This window comes from Haliotis cracherodii, unplaced genomic scaffold, assembly GCF_022045235.1.
Source record: "Haliotis cracherodii isolate W230 unplaced genomic scaffold, xgHalCrac1.p SCAF_10, whole genome shotgun sequence".
NCBI classification, from domain to species: Eukaryota; Metazoa; Mollusca; class Gastropoda; order Lepetellida; family Haliotidae; genus Haliotis; species Haliotis cracherodii.
Window position 1 is genome coordinate 46,109,810 of NW_027266265.1, and position 26,520 is coordinate 46,136,329.

Here is a 26,520-nt window from a genome sequence, read left to right on the forward strand (position 1 = left end):
CGCGGTACCATGGGATCCGAGTATACAACCTACTTTTTAGCTCCAATAATGAATGTGTATGTGTCATTTACTCATCCTACCTAGTTCCATGAACCTAGCAATTCACCCAGTTCCAAGGACCTTCCTATCAGTCAAGTTCCGTGGACCTAGCACATGTGCATGATTCAACACCTTTTCTCCATTTTTGTTTTACCTATCTTTCCACTCCATTGTCTAGTGGTAGAGCGGAGGGTCCTGGGTTTGACCCCAGGCCGCGTCACACCAAAAGACGTTTAAAAATGGTATTTCTTGTTACCCTATCTGGCGCTTGGTATTAAGGGGCTAAAACAAGGACTGGTCGGCTCGGGGTCAGTATACTGTGTCTGAGTGGGGTATTCATGTTAAACTGCGGCATGGTATCTCAGTGGAATAGCACTATAAACCTGGCATACGTCCGGACTAGTACACAGCAGCCATACACATGAGCATGCACGTCGCTAAATGAGTGAAATCAGGAACGCAACGTTAAAACCTCACCTCACCTCACCTCACCTCACTGAGGGGCGGTCGGGTAGCCTAGTGGTTAAAGCGTTCGCTCGTCACGCCGAAGACCTGGGTTCGATTCCCGACATGGGTACAATGTGTGAAGCCCATTTCTGGTGTTCCCCGCCTTGATATTGCTGGAATATTGCTAAAAGCGGCGTAAAACGATACTCACTCACTCACCTCACTGAAGTGGCTTCCATATTAATCTGACATACAAGTATAGGACGAACTGTTGTTCAAATTCACCCTGAAGATTCCGGGGTAGAAAAGGTCTTCAGCAACCCATGCATGCCGTAAAAGGTGACTATGCTTGTGGTAAAAGGCGACTAACGGGATCGGGTGATCAGGCTGGCTGACTTGGTTGATGCATGTCATCAATCCCAACAAACCAATCAAATTCATGTCAAACCCAGGTCGCTGCTCCACGTGGCTCCTCTTCACCCATGATAACACCGAAAGTGCTATTTAAGGAAATGCTAATATTTTCACACGTGTAGAAGATTTGTATCTTTGTGATGAAGCCACAGAGGAATTCCACTGCACTGACTGTCGCGGGAACGCATGCAGCTGGTCCCTGTGCCAAAACTAATATTACTCTGGTTGCCAAAGGATTTCTTTCTTTCTGGCAACAGAATAAATGTTGACTAAGACATTTAGGTGACAAGGGGTCTTTTTATTATACTGTGTATGGGGCGTTTGAGTAGTCTGGTGGTAAAAGTGTTCACCCATCAAGCCTAATGTCCGGTTTTAATTCCACACATGGATTCAAAGTGGAAAGAAGTGTTTTGGGTTCTTGGTTCTCTAGTATAGGGGGGCGGTCGGGTAGCCTAGTGGTTAAAGCGTTCGCTCGTCATGCCGATGACCCGGGTTCAAACCCCGACATGGATACAGTGTGTTAAGCCCATTTCTGGTGTCCCCCGCCGTGATATTGCTGGAATATTGCTAAAAGCGGCGTAAACCCATACTCACTCACTCACTCTCTAGTATATATATTTTGCTTGAGTTTCCCCGTCTTCTCAAGGGGGTGTCAAACTTTGATTTCAGGTAAATTATGCTTGATGATAAATAACAGAACGATTGGTAGAACGAGCACAACCGATGACAACACAGACTGACTTTGACTCCTCCAAAACAAGCGCTTGGAACCACTCACCACCTTTCATGTCATCAGTTTTATCTATGATTTGTTTATAATAAAAAGCCTAAATTAATAAAGAAACGGGAAACAAAAACACTTTTCAAGTAAGGAAGAGAATTTATGGATGTCAACGTCTTTATTATGAGGAACACCACAACGTTTCGGAGTAGATGTTTACGCCTTCATCAGGTGAATGAATGCTATGAGGCACAGAGCATATATATATGTTCATGTACATGTAAGAACAACAAAAGTAATAAGATAACAAAAGGTTGTAACTTCACAAGGGAAGTAAACAGGTGCGTGACGCTGATAGGTGATTACCAATAGACAATGGAAGCCAACATTTTACGGTAATTAACGCTGATAGTTATGGACAACTGGAAACCAGGACTTAAAATCATCCCTGATTTGGTAATTGGCAATGGGCAAACGGTAGGCCGGGGGTCATTTTCAAGTAGTCTAACCGCCCAATGAATAATGTCTAGCTATGAGTGAGTGAGTGAGCTTGGTTTTACGCCGCTTTTAGCAATATTCCAGCAATATCACGGCGGGGGACACCAGAAATGGGCTTCACACATTGTACCCATGTCGGGAATCGAACCCGGGTCTTCGGCGTGACGAGCGAACGCTTTAACCACTAGGCTACCCGACCGCCCTCTAGCTATGCCTTTTGTCACAACGCCAGTCCTAAAAGTAAACAATATACGAAACGCTAGAGGGTCCCTCGTCATTGTGAAGTTCACCATTAACAGCTAAAACGCTGGACTTGTTCTTGAAAGATAATTCGGCGATTCAGTCAAACACGACTTACTTCGAACTGTTGGGTGTACGAACTCAAGGATATAGGGTATTTGTTCGTGGTAAAGGCCACTAAACCTGTGCCACGCGGCGTTTTATTGTGACGTTATCTGATTTTAACAAGCGCACTGACAAACAAAGTGTCTAACTGGCAAAGCAGCACTTACCGGTTTAGTCCATTATCTGTTCGCCAGCCAGTAATATTTCCCATAAGGACAGAAAGATCGAGTGTATTAATTTTTGATCTTTACATTTGTGCATTTTAACGATTGGTAAGCTGACGTCACATTGCTTCATATTGTTAGACAATTAAATAGAGATTGATATTCGAGCACGTGCGTCATACTGATTTTACGAAATGAGTGTCAGAATTATTGTATTTCCCAAGTGAGAGCAAGGGTAAAACATGAATTTCGTAAAATCAGTTCCACACACATTCTTCCCCCATTGTTTCTTCATACTTTTGAGCCCCCTGTGGAAAATTACACTAATCACGACCGGTGTCTTTGAAAACCACAATTGTCAAATGACGTAAACAATCTTGATCAAGGGCGTCGTTTCTTGTGTGACGTCATTCCGATAGGTCACGCTAAGATTCGTGATGACGTCAACAACGCCGTGATTAATGAAGTGATATTTGCTCTACTGTACATACGATTTTAATCAGCTCGGATATTTCTAACCCAATGGGTAACAAATAAAATCACGTTATCTTTCAGTGACGTTATACAGTCGGCATTTCACGTGGGTTTTTTCTTTCAATTTTCTGTTGAGTTTGAATGTGTTTTGGTCCCACCCAGTGTCTGATGTCCCCTTCATCATTATAAAGGATGTTACACACCTCATTATAAAGCACTCATTGGTCGAAACATAATAATTTGGTTTGAAAGCCAGAAATGTTTATCATCTGCACCCATAATTATGACCCGGCATTTCACAGACAAAATTACTGCCTCTCGCCTCAATCCTTTCAGCAGTTTTGATGAATATGTTAATATCTATTTATTGCCGACTAAAGGAGGTAGTTTCCGGCTACCACCTATTGAATTACTGTGAACTGAATCCTAACTTCAGAGAAGCGAAGGCGGAGGACACAGATGGAAACAGGCGTTATCCTGATGAAGAAGCTGTCCACTGAGAGGATGAAGCTGCACTGATGAGCCAAGGAAACAATGAAAGCTGTTAATCTGAATTTCAAATTGCCACGTGTATTCACAGGTATGCACAACTTATTTAGAGTAATTTCCATGGTAATCACTATCATTATACAAAGAAAGGGATATTCTGTTGGCAATTCACTTAGTTTGGAATGGGGCTGATCTCAGTTCATTCATATTACAGGCATGTACTAAATAAACTATTGTTCTATTCTCGTTTAAATAAAAGGCCTTCGAGGGATTTCGGGACCGACACCTATTACAGTTTAATTACTACAAGGCATGACATAAACATGTTATTCACCATATTTGTGACCAAGTGTATGGTGCTGACAAACCAATGATAATAATCAGGGCGAATTTTGGGTAACCATCCACAATCTGCAGTACAGGTTATCCCTAATAAAGGGACACAACTCAGTGAATTGCACACTGGGCCCTGTCCCCAGACCACAGGGAGCTGCTACAAGACTGTGCAGCAAAACTAAACATAAACACAAACACAGGTAATTTATCAGCATGAAATGTTTATTGAATTAAAATTTACATAAATGATCTACATGGCTGTACTGTTGGTTTAAACCAGATTAACTTAAGTGATCTATTTATTGCACTTTTTATGCTTCTGAGGTACAAAACATCAAATGGCTAGAGCTACCACATTCACTCTTTAGGAACCGGTCCAATCAATCCACTGATTCAAATAGCCATTTTTAATGACAATTACACAAGTTCTGTAACAAATTATAAAGATATAAATATAGCGGATGTCAATCAATCTGACTAAGAGCATCGCAGCACCGACCGAAACGGCAAAATGGTTCAGAAGCCCTCACTATGGACTTAATCTTGGACCCAAAATGTATTTACTGTAACAATTACGTACCAACCACTATATCTGTGTAGAGTCCTCATAAGGAGACTGCATGTGCATACATGGTCACAATACACCATGCCAATTATATTCTGATTATAATCAATCCACTTACTCTAAAGTCGTACAACTGTCACAGTCTGTACTCCCCTGTGAAAAACATGTAATTTATATACTGGATATCTGTACTTGAAATGATCGACTACAGAACAAGTTATTTCTTTAAGTTGGATTTATATAGCCATTTCTACAGATTCAATACAAAGAATACTTGTCAGTACCATGACAGGGCAGCCTTGAAGTATTGTCAAATTAGGCAATCTTATAGTACAGTATGATCCTAATTCCATGTACTTTTAGCCCAGTGTTCAAAATTAAGAGGGGTCATGGGGTCCTTGGGGTGTTCAACTGAATTCTATTTGAATCTGGGAGCCTCTGAACTTTTAACGTTAGGGTTATGACAAGGACCCCTTGACTTCCATGCTTAATTTCCAACACCGTAAATTACACATGACCACAAGTACTGGAAAGCTAATATACTATTTCCATATTTCTAATGACAAAATACATTTCATGATTGAGAATTGGTGAATGAAAATGCTACACTTTATCCTCTACACTTGAAATAGAAATCTTGTGACTCTTATAATTACCTTGTGTTATTTAAAATGTTGTATTCTGAAAGTCTGGTTCTACCTAATTCATGTGAATTCAAACATACTGAACAAGTGAAGAGATAAAAAGCAATCCTTTGATGCCATTTTTCAGTAAAAATCACTAAATTTGATCAACAGGTTAATAAAAGAACGATCCTATTTTCCCACTGCTTTTCATTAAAGCATTGAAGAGTCTTACAACAGATACATAGCCTATATAGTTGAATTTATTCTTGACTGAATGTTAATTCATTTCATTTAAAGATTTTACCATGCATCAAATTGTTCTTAAGGCCTGGACATTCTTGTTCCCTAGTCAAGCTTGGCTTTAAGTTTACTTTGTTTTAACTAATTTAATCACATACTGGCAGTAAATCTCTAAAACAACCAAAATTGAACTGGCCTTATTAACCATTAACATAAAATTTGCTTTATTAAAAGAGAACCTTGCTTAATAAATTCCTGCTTGTAAGTTCATGTATTCACCCAAAATACATTAGGTAATTTCAATGAACATTAAATTTAAAACAGTAAATAAAAACCCAATTTTTTCCTTTTCAACCCATTCTAAATTTAATTTTGTTTAAACGTCAAAAAACACATCTGGCAGAATAAGCTCATATCAATTACTCAATTACAATTTTGAAACAAGATTACAGCAGTGAGCATAACCTGGCTTACTGTTGTTTAGTTTAGGATAACATGTTAAAATAAATCAACATTCTCATCAAAATTAAAATCATAAAAAAACTTTTTTTGGTGACAGAAGCTAACAGATAGAAAGACAAAACAATAGACAGAGTGAAGACAGAAATAGACAGAGAAAATACTGCTTCTCAACATTCAAAAACACAAGATCATTTTTTTAATATGTACATAAAATGCTTTTTTGTGACTTGTGTCATTTTCAATTTTTTTTTTGGTTGTCAACAATATGTACATCTAGATGCATGATACTTTGTACATTTGTATATAACATATACAATACTGCATAGCAGTAAACTCATCCAGGGCACAGCGTGGGGGTGGGGGGATTATCTGCATGGTGAAGGGGGAGGGGGTGGGGAGTCTGCATCGGTGAAGGGTGAAGGGGTAGGGGTAGGGGGAGGGGGAGGGGAGTCTGCTTGGGGCCGGGTAGGGCGTTAAGGGTTTAGATAGACGAGATGGACAGAGCATAATTATGTTTCAACAAGGCAAAATAATCATGACAAATCACATGTAAGTTTTAAAGACACCTGAAGATATTCTTGTGAATAACCATTTGAATATATTCATGTAGTGATTTGTAAATCCCTTTGATTTAAAACCATTCATACACATGCATAATCTTCTCAAATAGAGCAAATAGAATATACTTGTTCAATTAATTGAAGAGTACACATAAATAATAAAGACAAGACTAACATTGGATTGGATTTCTTTACAGTTACCATGGAAATCAACACATCTGGATACAGATTCCTGAAATAAAATCGTTTATCAACAGTGAAAGATTCCGAACAAGCAAGCTGTACCCCGCAAGATAAATAGAGTCACTACAAGCAAATCAATTTTCTCAATTCCATCCATCATCTGATTCAAGAAATTGCAACATTTTACCTGTCTCCTCTATTTATTTCACACAAGGCATGAACTTGAAAGCTTCAGTATCTTGAATTAAACTTAAAACCATTTTTACGGCATGATAAAAGCTCATTAGTGTCAAAAGTGAACAAGAAATACACCAATGGACCCAGATTATTTACATGTGAAAATGATCAAACCAAATATGATTTTAAGTCAAAGTAACATAAGATTGTAGCTGAGTTTGTAAGTGTTGAGATGCCTTAAGTCAATACCAAGGTCCCACCCAACAGGCTCAATCAACACAGCTTGTCATTGAACCCTACAAAGGATGGTCTACCTTGAACACTTGATAAAACATCTAAACAATGTTGTACATACTTCTGAAAGAGAAAGGGCTTGTAGTATTAATGAGTTGTCTTTGGTTATTTAATCAATCATGTGGAAATATATTACAAATGCAATAATTTGATGAACTCTCTTTCTGGCTAAGCTCACGTCCACAAAGAACTAGAGCGTGATATGTAATGTTATACACCATGTGTGCATCAATCAGGGTAACAGGTAAAAAGAGGAACTAACATCATTTTGAAGATTATGATTTTTGGTTTTCTATCATATATGATAATAACCAGAACTGAAAACATGGTGAAATACGAAAACAAACAAAAAAATTTAAAAATTTCAGTGCACAACTGTACTTCATTATACCCCCAGAAAGAAAATAAAACATTGATGGATTATTTTCTTAACAGACATTACAAACAAAACAATGAACAAAAAGGATTTTTTAAAATTGAAATAACAGATCTGTTTTTTTAAATCATTTTTAGTCAACTCAACCGTTCCAAGACGATTGCAACTGATCTTGATGAAATAAAACATAAGGTAAACAATTTATTCCTGATTATGTTTTCTTTTCTTAGCGAGCTTATCGGATTCATACAGTTTTGATTAGGTTCATCTGTGACCTATATATTTTGTGTGTAATAAATTATTCTCCTTCAAATATGCAACCAAAGTGAATAGTAATACTATGTTGCTACACTGAACACTTGTCACAGCAGAGAAAGTACTGTTGTTATCAAGTCTGTTATGCAGTCATTGACATTTCCTCAATAGTCTTGTCTAAACATTTGTAACTGATCTGATCTCTGCACTTATCAAAACATAATTATTCATTTATCATATATTGTTGAATTCAACTAGAAAATTTATAGATATGGGAAAAATAGATATGTGTCAAAACTGAGATCACAGGGGGAATGTCATTATCAAAGCTAATTTTAACTGTATAAAAAAATCTTAATTAATCAGTGATTTAAAAATGGTGTAATAAACTTATGTACTGATAACAATCAGAAAAATACTTAAGGTTTTCTCAAATATTGGCTAGATATCAACTTTTGGATTCACAAACCAGAGACCCATGTGTGAGCCTACCTGAAAATGATCTTGCCAAATTCAGATCCGAATGGACATATTTACATGTCAATCTTCAATAAAAGGACACGATAAGATCCATGATTTTTCAGAAGTGTTTCTGTGAGGATGCTGTACTGTTTCCATGGTTACAGTGCAGTAATATCAAACAGAGACTTGACATTTTGTTAAGTCTGCAACCAGACTAGAAAGCGGAAACAAACAGTCAGACAGCATCTAAATCATTATGTTGGTCAACGTTGGCACTGACGAGATAGGACAGAAGTAAAGATAAAGTGCACCAATTCAAAAAGCCAAGGTTTGCAATTACAATCACAAGAGGGCAATGAATTGCCAGCCAATGAGATTCCAGCATTGCAGGTTTAATCGGACAAACCTTGGGCTGCCATTGCTGTTGGTACAGTAGATCACAGTTCCCATGTCAGAGTATTTACATCAACGCACTGTAAGCACGTCTCCACACGAACAGGCACTCACACAGGGCAGGTTGGCAGGCAGGCAGCCATCCCACGGATCTCACTCACACATCATAAAAAATATACAAAATATACAATGTCGCAAATGCACAGAGACAGTGAATAGGATCCAACCAATCAGAAGGCTCCACACATGCAGCATAGCACACATTCACTGGTGAAGTTCCCACTCAGTCAGTAGCACATTTATCAACTATCATCTGTGATTATTCCCAGAATTGGAGGGATTGTCTCTGCGATTGCTGTTGTTTTTCCGGCGTTTCCCCCCACTGGACCTGAAGACCTTGCTGGTAACATGCTGGTTCCGATATGTCTTGCCTTGGCCTGACGAGGCCCCACTGTGATGCCGTTCACGACCATGTTGCATGTCTGATCCCCCTGAGGGGGCATGATAGTTACTGTTACTCGACACTGAGGGTGACCTATGAGGGTAGGTGAGTGAGCGTGTGGAGGACACGCTACTGTTACTAGCGTCTCTTGACAAGGGGGTGTTGTGTTTGTGATAGTCCCGGCTTCTGAACTCGCGATTAGGCATAGGCACAGAACTGGCACGTCCTGGCTTAACAGCTCCGCCACGCACAACAGGGACTTGAGAATCAGGGTTTGTATCCGAATCCTGGTAGAAAGAAAAACAATGTCATGAAAAAAGTTCCATACACAATCAATGCATCATGAGCTATCACAGGACAAATGATATTCTGACGGTTGGATGTGAGATTAAGTCTTACATGAGATAAAGACCACAGTGCAACAATGATGTCAATTAAGCTGTAAAAAATGCTGAGTGCCTGGCAGGGTAACAAACACCATCTTTTAGTATGCCACAACTGGGGATCCAACACCCAACCTTCCGCTCTCCAGGCAGACCATACAGACGCGGAGGCTGTAACAATCCATTAAGTCGTCGCTTACAACCAGCATAAAACCTATTCTCGCTCGGAATCCCTACTGAGCTTTGGTTGCTACTTACTGTGTCACTGGTTGTGCTGGAGGCTGAGCTTACAGCGTTGGAGCTAGCGGAGGACTTGTAGCCAGAGCTGTTCCCGGAGTAGTCAGAGTTCTCACTGTCACCCGTTGACTGTTGCTCAAGACTAGATTTGTGTAGAAACGCTGTGTTGTTGTTGCTATTGTTATTGCTGTTGTTACGTTGTCTGGAACAGAAACACATTTTTACATACATGCAATGACGAACATGGACACTGCATGACATGTTCAGACAAATAGGATGGCTAACTGATAACAGCACATCATAATGATTGAGGACATGGAGGATACAAATGCTCAACTTCTTAAAAATGGAATGAGTACAATCAATTACAGTGATGCAGGGATCTTAAGACCTTAGGCCAAGTCCATGATTTCAATTTTCAACAAAGCACTATTCATTACCAATTTTTATACAATAGGCAATAAGAAAAATAATTTCAATATTCACATCCCTGTTAATTGAACCATTAACAGACAAAGCCGAGCATATTACTCTTTCTTTTTCATATAACAGGGAAGAAGGTGGATCAAGTGAGTGAGTGAGTGAGTATGGTTTTACGCCGCTTTTAGCAATATTCCAGCAATATCACGATGGGGGGACACCAGAAATGGGCTTCACACATTGTACCCATGTCGGGAATCGAATCCGGGTCTTCGGCGTGACGAGCAAACGCTTTAACCACTAGGCTACCCATCCACCCAGGTGGATCAAGAAATGGGTTCAGTCACTACAGGAAGTAAGACTGGTGTCAAGAAAGCAACTGACTATTGCCAACATTGGAATACTCACTGTATGCTGAACTGGGGGATCTGAGGAGCTACGACGCTAGCATATGTCGGGTTGAGATTACACGGGGCAACCTCCTGACAGTGGAAGTTCTCCTGAACCCAGGCTCTGTACTCAACGACCTCGTCCGTCACACGCACGATACGACCCAGTATGCTGTGAACAATCATCAAAATACTCAAAACCATGCTCACACAGTTGGTATACTTTATAGCTAACTAAACCTTTTTTCTAAATCATGCTTATGATGTAATGAATTCACTATTGTTAATAAATTTAAACTCAATATGTAATGTCAAGGCAGTTTGTTTGTTTCAGCATTTACCACCTATTTAGCTACAACAATTATCATAATACACATTAGAACAGGTTGAAGCATATTTAGAGTAGGAGACCTTATTTGACATTACAGTACAGCAACATGAGAAGTGTTATAATAGTTATTACTATCAGTAACAAATAATGAGCAGATATGTACCATATTCGACGTAATAAGAACCCACGGCAATATTTGCTAATATATTGGCTAGTGAACAATCCCAATTAGCACCCCTTCCAATTCAGCAATGTACACAAGACACATTTATTCGTGTATAATACACCCTTGTGTGTTATATGCACCTTTAATTATGGGCAATTATATTCTGGAAAAATATGTTGTATATAAACATTTCAGGCTGTCAGCATAAACCACGAAATTTATCTTTTTTCACCAAAGTAATATTCTAATAAGAGCCCCTATTCTTAATTTTGAGTCCCTTTGGCACTTAATAAGCGGAATGCAGTATGTGCACACAGTTAAAGTGAGGGACAAATAGACATACCTCTGGTTTCCAGTACGGACAAGATATGCATTTTGGGGGACACAGACATGACTGAGCACCAGATATGCATACTCAAAGGCTTGCTTCACCTGCATTGCTCCGTATGAACTGCGGCCAATGTCATTTCCTGGAGGAGAAACAGTTAAATGTGAATTATCTGCCTTGTCTCTGAAATAACTTGTTTCTATTACACTATACAAAAATGATACTAGACATTCTGTAAACTTAACGTCATATTTGCATACAAGGCTTATAGTAGTACAAATTTGAGTGGAAGTCCTTTGTTTTTTCTGAAGTTTAGAACACCACATGAATCTTTTACCCAAGTTGGAGAAGCTGTTTGACCTAGTCAAGTAAAAATCATTTATAATCACTTATTTAGAATTTGTGATTTATCTTTATTCTGATAATCTATTAGTAGTCAGGGATGATTCCTAGGTACCTGGGTCAGGTCAGCATATATAGCAAATGAATACTGCAACATCATAGCAAGTTTTGTAAGAAAGAAAAAACAATAGTCTTAAGCTTAATTTAAGTTAGTATGCATTTGGGCCCATGCCAGTCCTGATTTAGTTCTTTAAAATGTGTCATCTTTGAAACATAAGAAAAGAGTTATCTCCCTTTTACCTTTGGTCAAAGGATCTTCAATGCACAGTAGGGATGGACGGTAGCCATTTTCCATTTCTCGGATTATGTCTTCTTTGGGGACATATTCACCTCCATTCTTCACTCGTATGCCAGTTTTCAGGTAATTGAAATTTCGTCCATACAGTTCGAAAAATTCAATCAAAAGAACTCCAAGATTGGCCTCAGGCAGCTGAGCATCTATTCTGGGGTGAAGCTACAAGACAAAGTAACACATTCCATACAAAAACTCATTAAAATCAGATCAGTGTTTTCAAAATCTAAATCGACAAATGTGTCAACATACTTTTCAAGCGCAGCCTGAAATGGAAGTCGCCAGGTTGAAACAAGTGCCAGGAAGCTCCAGAAAGCTGCTTTCTAAATTGCCTGATGCTAACTTCTTGTCAAAGTTTGCGAAAGGTTCTGACGTGACCCATAATGAGATGTCCTCAGATCTTTGTTTAGCGGCAGCGAGAACCTAGATCTGATTCTAATGAGATTGTACAAAAACTGGGACACCCATCAGCAAAAACAGTTGGAAGGAAGACATTTATTTAAGAGCTGACTTTCACGGAGTTCACTGGAGTAAGAACCATCAGACCCTCATTTTAATCCTATTTATAAACAGCATGGGGAACTTGGGTCATATTCTGTCCCATTTCCAAGAAGACACAATCACTGGGTGACTGCAACTGAATCTGCCCAAAATTCCCCCTTGGGGAAAAACATCACGCGCTGGTTGGGTATTCAGTTTACGGACCCTTGAGGGAGAGCATCACATGCTGGGTATTGAATCAGTTCACAAAACCCTGGGGAGAGAGCATCATGTGTTGGCTGGGTATTGCATCAGTCCAGGGAATGCTGTTGGGGTGAGCATGGTTGGTCAAGGCAATTATGACGATGGATGCCAAATTGGGAAAAGCATGTTGGGTTGAGTGAGTGAGTGAGTTGGGTTGAACGCCACTTTTAACAGTATTCCAGTTATATCGCAGCATGTCAGCTTAATGTGGGAGGAAAGCCCGAAGTGATGCAGGTCTCAGACGTTTACCACTTCGGTGAAACCCATGAGCACGGGTATGGTGCTGACAAACCTAGAAACATAATCAGGGCGAACCGGGATTCGAACCCACAATCATAGGTTTCTGGCATGCCCAAGGGACGCAACTCGGCACAGCGAATCGCAGCGCCTTAGACGACCCCCATGTTGGGTTGAATGACAAAGATACCCCATGGGTCTCTGAGCACCGATTCTGCCCCAGAATCCCCTGGACAGGAAGCTAGTCAAGGACAGCAAGTACATACCTGTAAGAAGCTGACAGTGAGCAGAGTGAGGCTGTAGGAGCTGATCCCGCCAGTGAACACCTCATTGAGGTCTCGCTGTAGCAGGAACTGTTTGAGCACTAGCACCAGGTACTTGAGGTTGGGATACTTGGCCATGTATTCCTGCAATGATATCAACATATCTACATTATCTGTGTATTGATTAAGGTCAAAGCTGCTGCTGTTGAGATTCAGATTCAAAATCAATTCTTACCCAACACAATCAGCAACACCCAGTCATTCATAAGTTGCAACAAAGTTAAATTTATCTGCTTGTCACAACATCAGTAACAACCTACACAGGTTTAGTTCACAAATTATTTCAGTATACTACATTATGATTTTGAGAGAGAACAATACTTTGTGAAGGCATTAAAAAAGAAGTACCTGCAACTTTTGTACCAAGTGACACTTACCTTGATAAGTTTAGCACTTTCAACGCCATTATTTTGAACCATATTGAAGCTGATGTCAACCTTCACCTCTGTGGCATTGTCAGTCAGTTTCACTATAGGGACCTACAACACCATATACATCAATCAAGCCTAACTCTAAGGTGTACTGGTAACATTGAAAGGATTCCTAACTAAAAACAGTGTCTTTCTCATTATTTCCTTTATCAGTCTTTCTTGTGATTAGAATTCTATTCAAGTATGCACTTACATGCATTAATATCTAAAGAAATCTTAAGTGCTGTTGTGTGCAATGAGCTTATGTTAAGAATTATTTCCCTTTCTACATTTTCTTTAGTAATGATAAGTTTCAAAGTGGCTGACAATTACAAATGGAAAGATTAAATCACTTACGGAGGCTTTATCTAGCACCTTGATGTTGGTTATATCTGCAATTCCCTTCTCGACAAGTTTTGAGTGCAACGTCCACAATGGCATTGACTCCCACTCGCCCGTCACTACCATGTCAATGTCGCTGAAATTGACAATACAGTTCTAATATTGCTCAAGTTAACAAACAAGGTTTCACTCATAAAATGTGGTATCCATGTCATGCTTACAAAAATTATTTCAACAAATTAACATATAAACCCTGATGCTGTTAGTGTTACTGTTCAACTTAATTTTTTACCTTGGTACTTCCTTCCAATTACATACTACCAACACTAACATCCATTTGAGCTTCCTAAATCAAACAGAATCTCCCCTTAATATGAGACGGGGTGTTTGGAAATATATATGTTCTTTCTTAATGAGACTTGTTGTACTTGAAAAAAAGGCCTGCTAGTTTACACAACACAAAGAGTAGGACGGGAGTAAACTATCTCAGTACTAACCTTGTTGGGAGATATAGACCAGTCTTGAAACTCCCAAAGATCTCCACCTAAAATATAAAACCACAAAAATAGGAAATTGATAGAATGATGTGCAGAACTTTTTAGACAAAATTAGATGTAATTCGCATTAGCTGCAAAGTCTAATAGCTGTACTGTACAAGTGTTGATTTACACCAACCATCACAAGCTTTGCCAGGGGGCTCGTTTATAACAATGGTTCCACAGTGGTTATAGAATTTGTTTAAATTTTCCAGAAAAATGACAGTTGCAGTCTGAAAATAATTGTCTGGGCCTGACAATCTTGTGATATACACATTTTGAATATGATGACATGCAACAGTGAGCCATGGTTCTCTTAGTCGTCTCTTACAAGCATGAGATGCTGAAGACCAATTCTATATTACAACCAGATGTGCTTTTTCAGCCAGTATAAAGAAGGCCATAGATGTTCGAGGTGATGAATCACACAAAAATTGGTAAGAAACTAAATAGAAAAGAATCAGATGTAGTCATGTATATCATAACCACAATGCCATTGCACACTGTGTAATTACCTGGTCAGGTCACGACAAACATATCGCTTCCAGAGCAAATGTTTTTGAAAGACCTACCCTGTAATAGAACTAATACCTGGTCACTGACAAGTATCTCTCATTCTTTTGTTAATGGCATATTTTTTTTAGATTATCCTATAGATTATCATCTGTTTATCAAAATAGAGCAGGTATCCAGGTACCTGTAATTAAATCAGCCTTCAACATGAAACCTAATATATTATGCGGGTTAACATAACTACATCTTATTAGTTAGTATATTACAATCTTTGAATAGGGGGCATCAGGCTATTGTATAGAAATAGTAGTATTTACAAAAGATGCCTGCACAAACACACATGAAACTATTTGCTGAAGAGATGCCAAAGATGCCATACGACTCGCATTAACAGCGTTAGAAATGGACACAAGCCCTGTCGTCCTTGCCATTTTGTTGATAAAACACCCCGGTACATGCTAAAAGTTAATTTGCAACATTTCTACCCAATTAACACAAGATAAGTTTAACACTTGATCATGGTGGTTGAAATGAGCTGTTATATATGCCCAAGAAGGACATATACATTACAGAGCTCCGTATCAATACAGCCTGTAAACAGTTCTGCATGCGACACTTCTGGTCGATAGCATGAGAAATTATCAACAATGATGGGTAAGTCAGCTTTTTTAAGCATGATCACTGGGTGTACAGGGCCTCCTAGTGAACCTGATTTCAAAGGAGGACACTTTTCTGTGTTTCAAATACTACTTTGGATATTACAAACTGAAAAATCAACAAGAGTACTTATTATGTTAAAAATATTTCAGACCAATGCCTTATAGGATACAATTTGTACGACAAATTACAACATTTCCAAGTAATAAGTGACATTCAAATTCAATCACAACGTGAGAAATTCCAAAAGAAATGTGTTGAGTAGCACATGAGAACTCTTTAATGTGTGGTGTTCAAATCCATATTACAAATTCAATATGTACTACTCAAAAGAGATATATTACATATAGCGCCAGGAAACCTAACTCGCTCACACTTTCATAGACAACTCACAAGATCTTTATCATCAGACATGCCCATCAGGTAAACATCGTCAATAAACCAAATTACAATATATACTACTCAAGAACGTTAACAAGGACCATCCGATTCTTTCATATTGCTATAGTCTATATACTATGGCATAGCATAACTATAGTAAGAGAATAAAAATGATTGGCCCTTTACTTTTTTGAGTTGTATATATTGTAATTAGGTTAATGACCAATGATGACCACGAAGCATGCATGTCTGATATGTACTAACTGCATCAAGTACTGGTACATATACCAAGACAATTTGGTGAAACAGGAACATGTCCCCAGTAGATAAACTAGCAGATAGAGTTACCTTGGCATCTTTCCAGAGTCCGTGTATGACTCCCCTGATTCGGTCAACCACTTCCTGTCTCATCCGCTCTTCCTCAGGGCGTGGGGACATGTAGTGGAAGAAGTCCTTTATCTCATTGTGTAGACTGGAACAGCACAATGTGTTAACAGTACTAAAGCATGTAAGTATAGCACTTCCAGAAACATGTCCAGTGGCACTAGTCCTGTAGTCCTTGCCAAACTGCCCAATAGTTAAGGTGTCATAAGGACGAGATGAAATTTGTCATTTTTCAGCATTTGTTATATATTCATCATACGGACAAGTGGACTAAAAATAGTTTCTACTCCTGATGTCCAACACATGACAAAACAATCCATTTTACATCACTAAAGGTTTGCATCCAGTATCTCACTGTTCTCTATGCTCAACTTTCATTATCCTTGGATGGGTCAAATATTCTCTTATGTGTGTGCCTGTCAATGATAACAACAAAATACAGTAGTTGCTTCAAATATTAGCATGATTAGTTTTGTCATGAATTTAATTAATATGCTTATAACATGTTATGGGTGGAAAAAGGCACTCTTAACATGCTTAAGTTCAAAGGAGCAATATACTGATTATTTTTTGTATCTCTTATTCTCCTACATCTTTGCATATTCACCTGGAAAATCTGAAAAATCGGGAAAATAAATGGGTCCAAGTTTCTGGCCTGTGAATAGACTGCATCATGATTTTGTGTATTCTCGGCATTTACTGAATACCCTTGTAATCACTTTTGTAGAAATTATGACAAAATAGACCTTGTCTTGATTCAAATGATATAACGTGAAATCATGAAAGTGTTAGGCCTACACAAGGCAATCAATTGTACTAAGAGCATCACCAAAGGTTGAAATGAGGTCAGTTTTTCTTTCAAAAGATTCTGAAATCTAACTTTTATATAATCATTTAGGATTAACAACTGAAGCCTGAAACACGAGGGAGTAGGATTTGCCAGGTGCCGTCTGCCAAACAAATTTGTACGTCCACCCCTCGGTCTTCAAATGTCATGTTTACAACTTCGGCCCGCAACTTTATAGCCAACCGAGCGAAAAGCAATGCGCACTCGGCATGTCTATTCATACTAATGAACCCCAAAATTAATAACAATTACTGAAATAACATATAAACACCGCAAATGACAACGCTAATTCGACACAGGAATTCTAACATCGCCTCTCCATCCGACCCTCGCTGTCAAAACAGGGTCATCGTGGTTGTTTACACGGAATCTTTCCTTCAATGGCTCGCCAAGCGATTGACAATGTCAAGGCTTCTGGCTTATGCGTGGGCAGTCGCACTAGGGTTACAAATTTGACCGACGTTGTAGCCTTATTTGACAAATCCTTCACTTACTTCATGATTTCATACAAAGCTAGTAAAACGAAAGTACATATCGTTCAAGGAAAGCTTACATATGGACCGTTCGTCATCTCGAAAAATAGCCACAAATTTGGCTGAATAAGCGTGTGTCGCCAAGTTGTTGTGCAACCACCGGCGAGCGTGGAACAACTTTCGAACGCACATGCAGCTCTATAAATATATATATGAAGACTACACATAGCAAATATATATCACCAAAACATAATGAATCGTAAACGTTATCGATATTTACCCAATAATAACTCCGGGGCCGTAATTTTTGTCCTTGGGTTTCCAGGGGGTGAGGCCGCCATCTTCACCCAATAGGTGCTTGTAAGTAGAGTGATTTAAACCGTACGTACTCGCCCGGTTCTCTCTTTTCCTTTTCTGTGGGTGATGATGGTTATTTACATCACTGTTCTTTTTGTTATTTATGTTGGGGTTGTCGAAATTACCCCCATCCAAAGGAATGAAATCTTTCTGGTCCGGTCCCAAATACATGTTGTCCACGCCTATCTGAGCTTCCCAGACTCTCGTCCATAGATCATGTGCATGTCCCAGATGTTCCGGTGGATACCAAGCAATTCTTGGATCCATGCAATTAGAAAATGTGAAACCGCCCTGGAAACAGTACTCCCCGTTTCAGTCCCGAGACTCTGGATCGACCCTGGGGTAGATAGTAGGTTAGTCCGTCACCCAGCCGTGTTCAAATTTCCAGATGTGAAAGAAGCACTGCGCATGCGGTTTCGGGCGGTTTTGACAGGGGCCCGGACTGTGGATATTTAACCAACGCACATGCTCGCGTGCCACGATCTGATCAAGCAAATCCCTAGCATGTTGAGCAATCACTTCTCAGCCAATGTAAACTCGGTCTGTCGCTTTGACACATTGGGAATACCATGTCATTCAGACAATATGCAAGCAACTTCAATGTTTTCATAGCAGCTAAGTTCTATTTTGAACAAAGCGTCTAAAAATTACAAGTCGGTGAAATGTCGCGTGGATTGTAATTAATACGTGTTTCAAAATGAAATTAGACTTTAATTAGAACCTTTGTCTTTGACCTAAATGTCTTATTCGGTTCGTTGGTATCAAGATGAGGCACATCTTAATATGCGCATTACCAAATCGCAATACTAATTTCAAACCATCACGTTTTTCTCTTAAATTTAAAACGGTGTTTTTTTTATCTTTTTTGAAACTGGTACTGCATAACAAGTACATTACGGATGTATTACACAATGTGACTTCTATTGGTAATTTTTTGCATTGATTTGCGTATGATAAGGATGGGCTAAACTAGTAACTACGTAAGAGATCGCTCATTTATTTGGGGGGAGGTCTGCGTCAAAGGGAATCAGAATAGGGTCACCCCAAAAATATGACAGTATCTATAGAGAAAGCTCATAAAAATATAATACACATATGCATTGGTAAATGTTCAAGAACATGGGGAGGGTCATCTCGAAATATGACATGTACAAGTATATCATGATCAGCCCGGGAGGGTAATTTCTGTCAGTTAATGGTGGCTTTATTTTTTTTAAAATATTTATTCGATAGTCATGTGTTTGACATACCGTTATCAGAGTTGTGTTTTGTTTTCAGCCTTGTGACGATTTGATAACGTTGGTCCAATCCAATTTTCAATTTTTTTTCTCCCGGCAGGCAGTGTAATCATTTAATGCTGATTATTTCAGTTTATTTATAGAAAAAATAGAATATATCATATGTAATTATTTTGTTGAAACCCCATGTCTTCTTAATTTAATAAAATAAACAAAAATACCATGTCACATGACAGAAATATGTAGCCATTTAAAAGAGGTATATATGCAAATTTATTTTTTGTTTTTTTAAACCATGAGAATTATGACTCAAACGTTAATATTGGGAACCTTGTGACACACCAAATATGTCCTGTTAAATTTGTTTTTATATCTTAATGCTGCGTGATTTCATGCGGAATATTTTATCTATTTTTTTAGTGTTAATAGTTGTTTTTTTTATATAAATTAAATGCAGATGTTCCATAGGAGTAAGAATTTCATTAATTTGACTTTATTATGATCTCGTTATGTAACATACACTTTGTCCCACTTGTCCCGATGCCTGTTGTGAATAGACAGTGTAATTAGAACTGATCCCCGGAAGTATAGGTATGTATTACAAACACCTCTCAACACCTTTACGAGGATGCTATAGTTAATACCCCGCATCCAGGGGACGTGACGTAACATGTTTGTCTAACGCCCTGTGAAATTCGAAGCGTCATTGTTTTGGGGGATGGCATCTCCTGCATGCAGGGTTCAGAAAGTTTGAATGTAGCATATTAAAGTTCATTTTTATTTTATTGTGAGGAAAGATTATCAGGATATATTTTTAACAACAAGGGATTATAAAAATATATAGATCTGGATGCTACTCACCATCATAACTGATATGGTGTGAGAGTTCACTAAGCGTACTAACATTCTAACAGGTGAACATAGTTAATATAGAAAAATACTACTATTTCTACACGCCCTAAATCAGCTTTGACACGGACAATCTATAACGTACTTCAATATTCATGCAGTCTTGAAACACCGTTGGTGTGACTGCTGCTCAAACGCTTATTTTTCAGAGTTATTACTGATTATTCCGTTAGTATATGCTAATTAATTATACACTGTGGTTCATATTGCTATCAACTGATATACATTAAAAATGAGTGTACTAGGTAATTGTGAATGCGCACAAATAGATAATTTTCTAGCACACAGAATAAACTTCTCGTCGTGCTGTCAGTTGATGTGTAAGTATGTTTAATCTATAGATGCTATATACATGCTATCATATACTATACACATGCTGTATGTATATCATAGTCTGTGTGGAGCGGCATGGTTCTTTATGTCTTTATATAATTTGTTTAACTGAAGTCTCCTTTCCTAGACTTACATCTAGTCTCTGAAATGAATATATTTTACAAAAAAACCAGTTATTGTTATAAAATATAATATAAAGGAGCCAAGACTCTCTTCATTTTCGAATTTCATGATATTGCAGTAATATTGAACGCCAAATATTATAGACTTGTATGGGCTGTATTGAATATATTTGTTTCAGGGTCTGCATGACAGACTATATTCCTTCCCAAAAGCCACGTGTCGCTGATGATCATTGCGTATACACAGGCTGACGTCTCAGATGAATACTTAGACCATGGATGACAATAAACATTCCTTTTGAAGAAGTATTCCCCTGTCTCCAGCTAATCCCAAATATACGCACTTAGACAGAATTGAATCGGAAGTTGCCTCGGGGCTTCTCGACATAAACGACAACACAAAAGCTAACATAATGGCATACACTAAATACTACTTTAAATACAAGATGACGGGAGACCGCTCGATATCCCAACTCACCCCCTAAAGCCTAATGGTACACAGTGCAAGTGATGGGCGAAGTGCAAGATCACAGCAAGGTTCACAACAGGGAAAGCTAAAACTGTTGTTTGGCGTGGTAGCAGTACTCATTGTACACGAAATCGGACTCGGCAGCCGCTGTGAGTGGGACAACCAATTAAAGTATATATAATACATAATGGTGTCCATATACTGATGGTCATAAGATCAGCAACATCTAGTCTGTCACACAGCCCCTGGAGCAAATATACCCAATACCACCCTTGAAAGTCTATAATTGTTGGCAAGTCTAGATTACTGAAGTTTCGTCTGAAATTATTGGTTAGTTGTTTAACGCCGCACTCAGCAATATTCCAAACGGCTCGTCTACAAATGAAGAGAATCTCTGGGCTCTTTTTATCATATTGTATTAAGATAATTTAACAACGATTTTATCGGTGACATCATTTCATTTCAGAGACTATATGTTAATGTTAGCAACGCCAAAGCACAACTTTGCAAACCACCCAAACATTTTCATTCGGTGTTGCAGTTTACTAATATAGATAACATTGTGTTCCTAATAATGAAGCTTTGACATCCATAAATTCTCTCTCATATGTGTAGCCATTCAAGAAGGATCATTTTAAAGACACATGTCTCAGACAAGGCACTGATTACAAAGCCTTATATGATTTCGAAAATAACACACCAGAGCTATAAAACTATGATAGACTATTCAGGGGTCGCTTGTGTTTGTTTGACACCATGTTGATAATCACACCTTTCCAATACTTCATGTATAGCGGTTTACATTTGAAATAAAAAAACTTTATCTCGTAGATATGTGTTTATGATTAAGAGAACTCTATTTCTGAGACTAAATGTTACAAGCAGTTAGGTTAAACTTGAAACAAGAAACTTATTTTATCATGTGATGTATATCTCTGTGTGTCCATGGGCGGATACAGCTTTTTTGAAAAGGGATATGTGTGTGTGTGTGTGTGTGTGTGTGTGTGTGTGTGCACAATTAAGATCTATTTATTGTCTTTGGTGGTAATTAATACAGAAATAAAGATTTTTTTCGAAATCGAAAGGGGGGATGCAAACAATCACTGTGTTATACGACCCGTGAATTGGATGGATCGATGCTCATGATATCAATCAATGGATTGTCTGGTCCAGACTCGATTATTTACAGACCGCCGTCATAAAGCTGGAATATTGCTGAGTGCGGCGTTAAACAACAAACCAACCACTGCGTTATAATATCTCCATATATGGCCTACTGTACAGTACACGCAGCTAGACTTGAAATTTATATATTCCCCCCACCCCACTAAATATCTTAAATAAAAACAAGACAAGACCGGTATATAACACATCTCCAAATGAACATTTAGCTGACAAAACTCTTTTTCGTTTGTAGAAATAGCTGTTTCTCAATTAGGTAGCACAAAATAAACTCGTGCTCGGCCCATGAGAATCATGGAATGTAGGCCGTTGAACGAGTAGCGTCACTGATATGGATAACCAGATTAACGAAGTGCGCATGCGTGGTTTGAAATACATACTTCGCTTTTAGTGTTATTGCTTACCGCGGTCCCTTGTTAACAATTACAATATTATTTAAATGTATTTTTATGTTTTAATAATGACATAAAAATAACTAATTACGTAGAACTTGGGCTTATATAACCACACTTAGTATAAATTGCCATTTTTTACATCTCTAAACAGGTGCCCGGCTAGCTCAGTCGGTAGAGCACGAGACTCTTAATCTCGGGGTCGTGGGTTCGAGCCCCACGTTGGGCGCATGCCTTTTCTTTTTCTCTTTCAAAACGCATATAATATTGTGTACCATATACATATATACTAAATGTAAAATTCTTATCTCGCGTATAAGGTTGCATTTAAAAAAAGTGAAAAAAAATAAAGTCCAATAACATTCAAAATAATATTTCAAACACTTCTGTAATTTACTTTTTTCTATCGGGCCATTATCAGACTTTGTCCTTTACCACATCTAAGTTGTCCTTTGTGATAAATATAATCAGTCTTTTACAATACACCTAACCGGTCCTTTGCAATACATCTAACCAGTCCTTTACCTTTTGGTTTTCCAAATGTATTTGATTATCTTGGAACTATATATTGCAATATGTTAAAAATGATAATTACAGTCTATTTACAAGTACGGGTACGGGTACTGGACAGAAGATTTTCTAAATAAGTATAATATATAATGAATACACAATGCCATTTAGAAAGTGGTCAAATGTAACAAATGTTATATTTGGGATAACACTTTCAGATTCTTGTACATTTTGGGGTTGAGTCCCGTCCGAGATTCGAACCCACACTAGCCAGAGTGAGGCACATAATCGCCAGCACACGAGACTCAACCCCATAAAAAGTACGAGAATCTGTACTTTACTAAGAAAGCGTTATCCCAAATATAACATTTGTTATAATATATATTCATGCAAACTAATGTATTCTTGAAAGGAAGCATGTTATTGTAGAGTTAGTTATTAATCAGTTAGAATCAGGTTTCTCCAAAGTCATGGTAGAGTTTAGGTGAATAATTATTCCTAAGTATATCCAACACAAACATTATAATATTGAAAATGATTTTATTATTTCATGGATGACAGAAATAGGTGACAATTTTCAGCCTATTATAACAGTAATTGTGGATAACAAGCATTCAAATGAGAAACAACTCTGCCAGCATAATATGTATACATGCAATATGTGTCGAGATGAAAGCAACGAAGTACCGGCATAACACTGAAGCACAAACTAAATACTTCCATCAAACCCATCCTCCATAAATAACACAACTGTTAGCTTAGTGTATCAAGTGAGAGAGAGAATATTATTCCAGCTATATCATGGCAGCCTGTGAACAATCAAGTTTGAAACGAATTTGGACCAGGCAAACTGATGTATACAGAGACTGTACAAAGATGGTAAAACAGCCATTTCCATGCATCAGTTACCATATTCCACGTAATAAGCGCCCAGGGCACTCTCAAAATTAAAAATAGTGGGCTCTTATTAGAATATTATTTTGGTGAAAATGACAGAGTTAAAAGATAAATTTCGTGGTTTATGCTGACAGCCTGAAATGTTTATATACGAGAGATACATTTTTCCAGAATTTAATTGCCCATAATTAAGGGTGCATATAACACACGAGTGTGTATAATACGCGAATAAATAAGTGTTGTGTACATTGATCAATCGGAAGGGGTGCTAATTGGTATTGTTCACAAGCCAATATATTAGCAAATATCGCCGTGGGCGCTTTTACATGGAATACGGTATATAGGATTCATTGAGACTCTGGGCCCTGTTCCACAAAGTGATGTTCGTACTACGATTATCAAAAGTCTATGGCAACGTATGGGAGATAGATCATCTTAGCAGAAAGATAGTTTTGTGGAACAGGGCTCAGGACTAGAGTTCAATTAAATGACTGTCAGTTACAGGACAAAAAGTCAGACTACCTCCCTGGAGAAGAAGCATTACTACTCAAATGAATAATTTACCGTCGCACGTAGGAACTGATTAATGGGTACCTGGAAATCAGCCCAGACTAAGACTAGGCCAGAGGACTGGCCTAAACTTTATTGTGGATGTCCTCTGAGCGAAATCTGCCTGAAATGTTTACTAAGTCTACAAATTATGTCCAGTTTGCTGCAAACTGAGGAATTGACAACAGGTTCAGATTTATAGCACTCAAATGAGGACTACCATTATTGGATTTTTACTAGTCTTGTCCTCAGCAGAATACAGTGGTCTTGGGAGAGCAGACTCGTGTGAATTTCGCAGGCTGTATGATGAAGCATAGCAGCTATACAATGTTAGCATATGGAAGCTTAATCATGTAAATCCCCCTCTTTATCTGAATATATAAAGATACAGATTTAATCCCACTTCAATAAATATGTTTGAGCATTAATCTCATGACAAGCTTATAAATGTATATACAAATTGGAATTACTTCCACTTTTTTCATTTTGGAAATGATGACTACATGATGACTACATCATTAAAAGGAACACATAAAAATCAATAAGATCTAAAAATCTAAAAGGATTTAGAAATATGGAAAACAACTGTAAGCACGTCAGGGTAAGGGCATGCTAGGTCAATACAAGTCAAAAGAAAAGAAATTCAACAAAACAATGGGTGTAAAACAAATTTGTAATATTTCAAGTGTCAGAGTACCTATGAATTAAAGCTACAATAATATAAAAATGAACTGTCTGAATATTTATATCGTTCAAATTAAAAAAAACCAATAACAAATTGTACTGTGAAATGACATCAAGCAAACCCTTATTGTTGTAGCAGTGATTAAACACAGAAATTAAATAACATTTACAAAATGCAAACCGCAGGTAGATAAGATTTCAAAACTTGAATACTTAATTGTAAACTGTGAAACAACAAAAACATGTAAAGATTTAACATGCTTTTGACTTTTGACTACCATCTTAATTTGAAGGAAAGATAAGAGAATCTTATTGCACTGTTACTACGCCAGCTGATTGCTATTAACACATACAATTATGGTACTTTTCATTTAATCCCATTGATAACTTTCCCAACAAGATACCACGCTACAGAGAACAGCAACCCAATACCCTGCATATTAAAACTGACACAGCTAAAGGGAGGTAACTCCACCTAGGCATCCTCCATGTGGCCTTGCTCTAGATACCAACCTTGCAAGGAAATATTTAATATGCTAATGCACCCCAATTATGTTACCAGTATAAAAAATAACAGGAGATAAAGATATTGAGACAGGTACAAGCTGAACACTCAGGTCCTAAATTGGAACAACTGTCATTGTACAAGCCATAAAACACTTGAGATCCGTCTATATTGAACACGGCCATTTAACAAGACAAGTATTCATTTCATCCCTATCAAAGATACATGTTTTTCAAATGAATCATACAGCTTAAATATTAAATGTTAAAAGTTAACATATATATTTCTTTTAGCCCACAGCACTGCACAGCAGTTAAGCTGTTTTTTGACATACAGATACAAATGCTTGTACCAATTTAAGAGCTGAATTATCCCCTTACCTTTCAATATCTACCCTGAAATAGTGATATTTCCATACAATTATGATAAAGTGTTTGAAAGGCATTTAGAAGTGATACACATAAGGAAGAGACCTTATGGATGTCAACTTCTTTTTTATGAGGAACACAATGTTTCAGAGTATATGATTACTCCTTCATTCTTCTGATGAAAAAGTAAGCAAACACGCCGAAATGTTGTGTTCCTCATAATAAATAAGTTGACATCCATAAATTGA

The 26,520-nt window shown here is 37.9% G+C and overlaps 1 protein-coding gene and 1 non-coding gene across 2 annotated transcripts; one reads left to right on the forward strand and one right to left on the reverse strand.

Annotated features, from left to right (window-relative positions):
* Positions 1–4,145: 4,145 nt before the first annotated feature.
* LOC139454441 (terminal nucleotidyltransferase 4B-like) lies at positions 4,146–18,526 on the reverse strand. The gene is made up of 11 exons (XM_071236144.1): positions 18,038–18,526; positions 16,402–16,525; positions 14,464–14,510; positions 13,982–14,102; positions 13,592–13,693; positions 13,158–13,298; positions 11,859–12,072; positions 11,232–11,358; positions 10,411–10,563; positions 9,604–9,784; positions 4,146–9,249 (listed from the first exon to the last, which is right to left on the reverse strand). Exons 1-11 carry the CDS (start codon positions 18,379–18,381, stop codon positions 8,830–8,832), a joined length of 1,974 nt encoding a protein of 657 aa, XP_071092245.1. The 5' UTR covers positions 18,382–18,526; the 3' UTR covers positions 4,146–8,829.
* Positions 18,527–22,915: 4,389 nt separating this feature from the next.
* Trnak-cuu (transfer RNA lysine (anticodon CUU)) lies at positions 22,916–22,988 on the forward strand. Its single transcript has one exon. It is a non-coding gene; the product is annotated as a tRNA-Lys (tRNA).
* Positions 22,989–26,520: the final 3,532 nt, after the last annotated feature.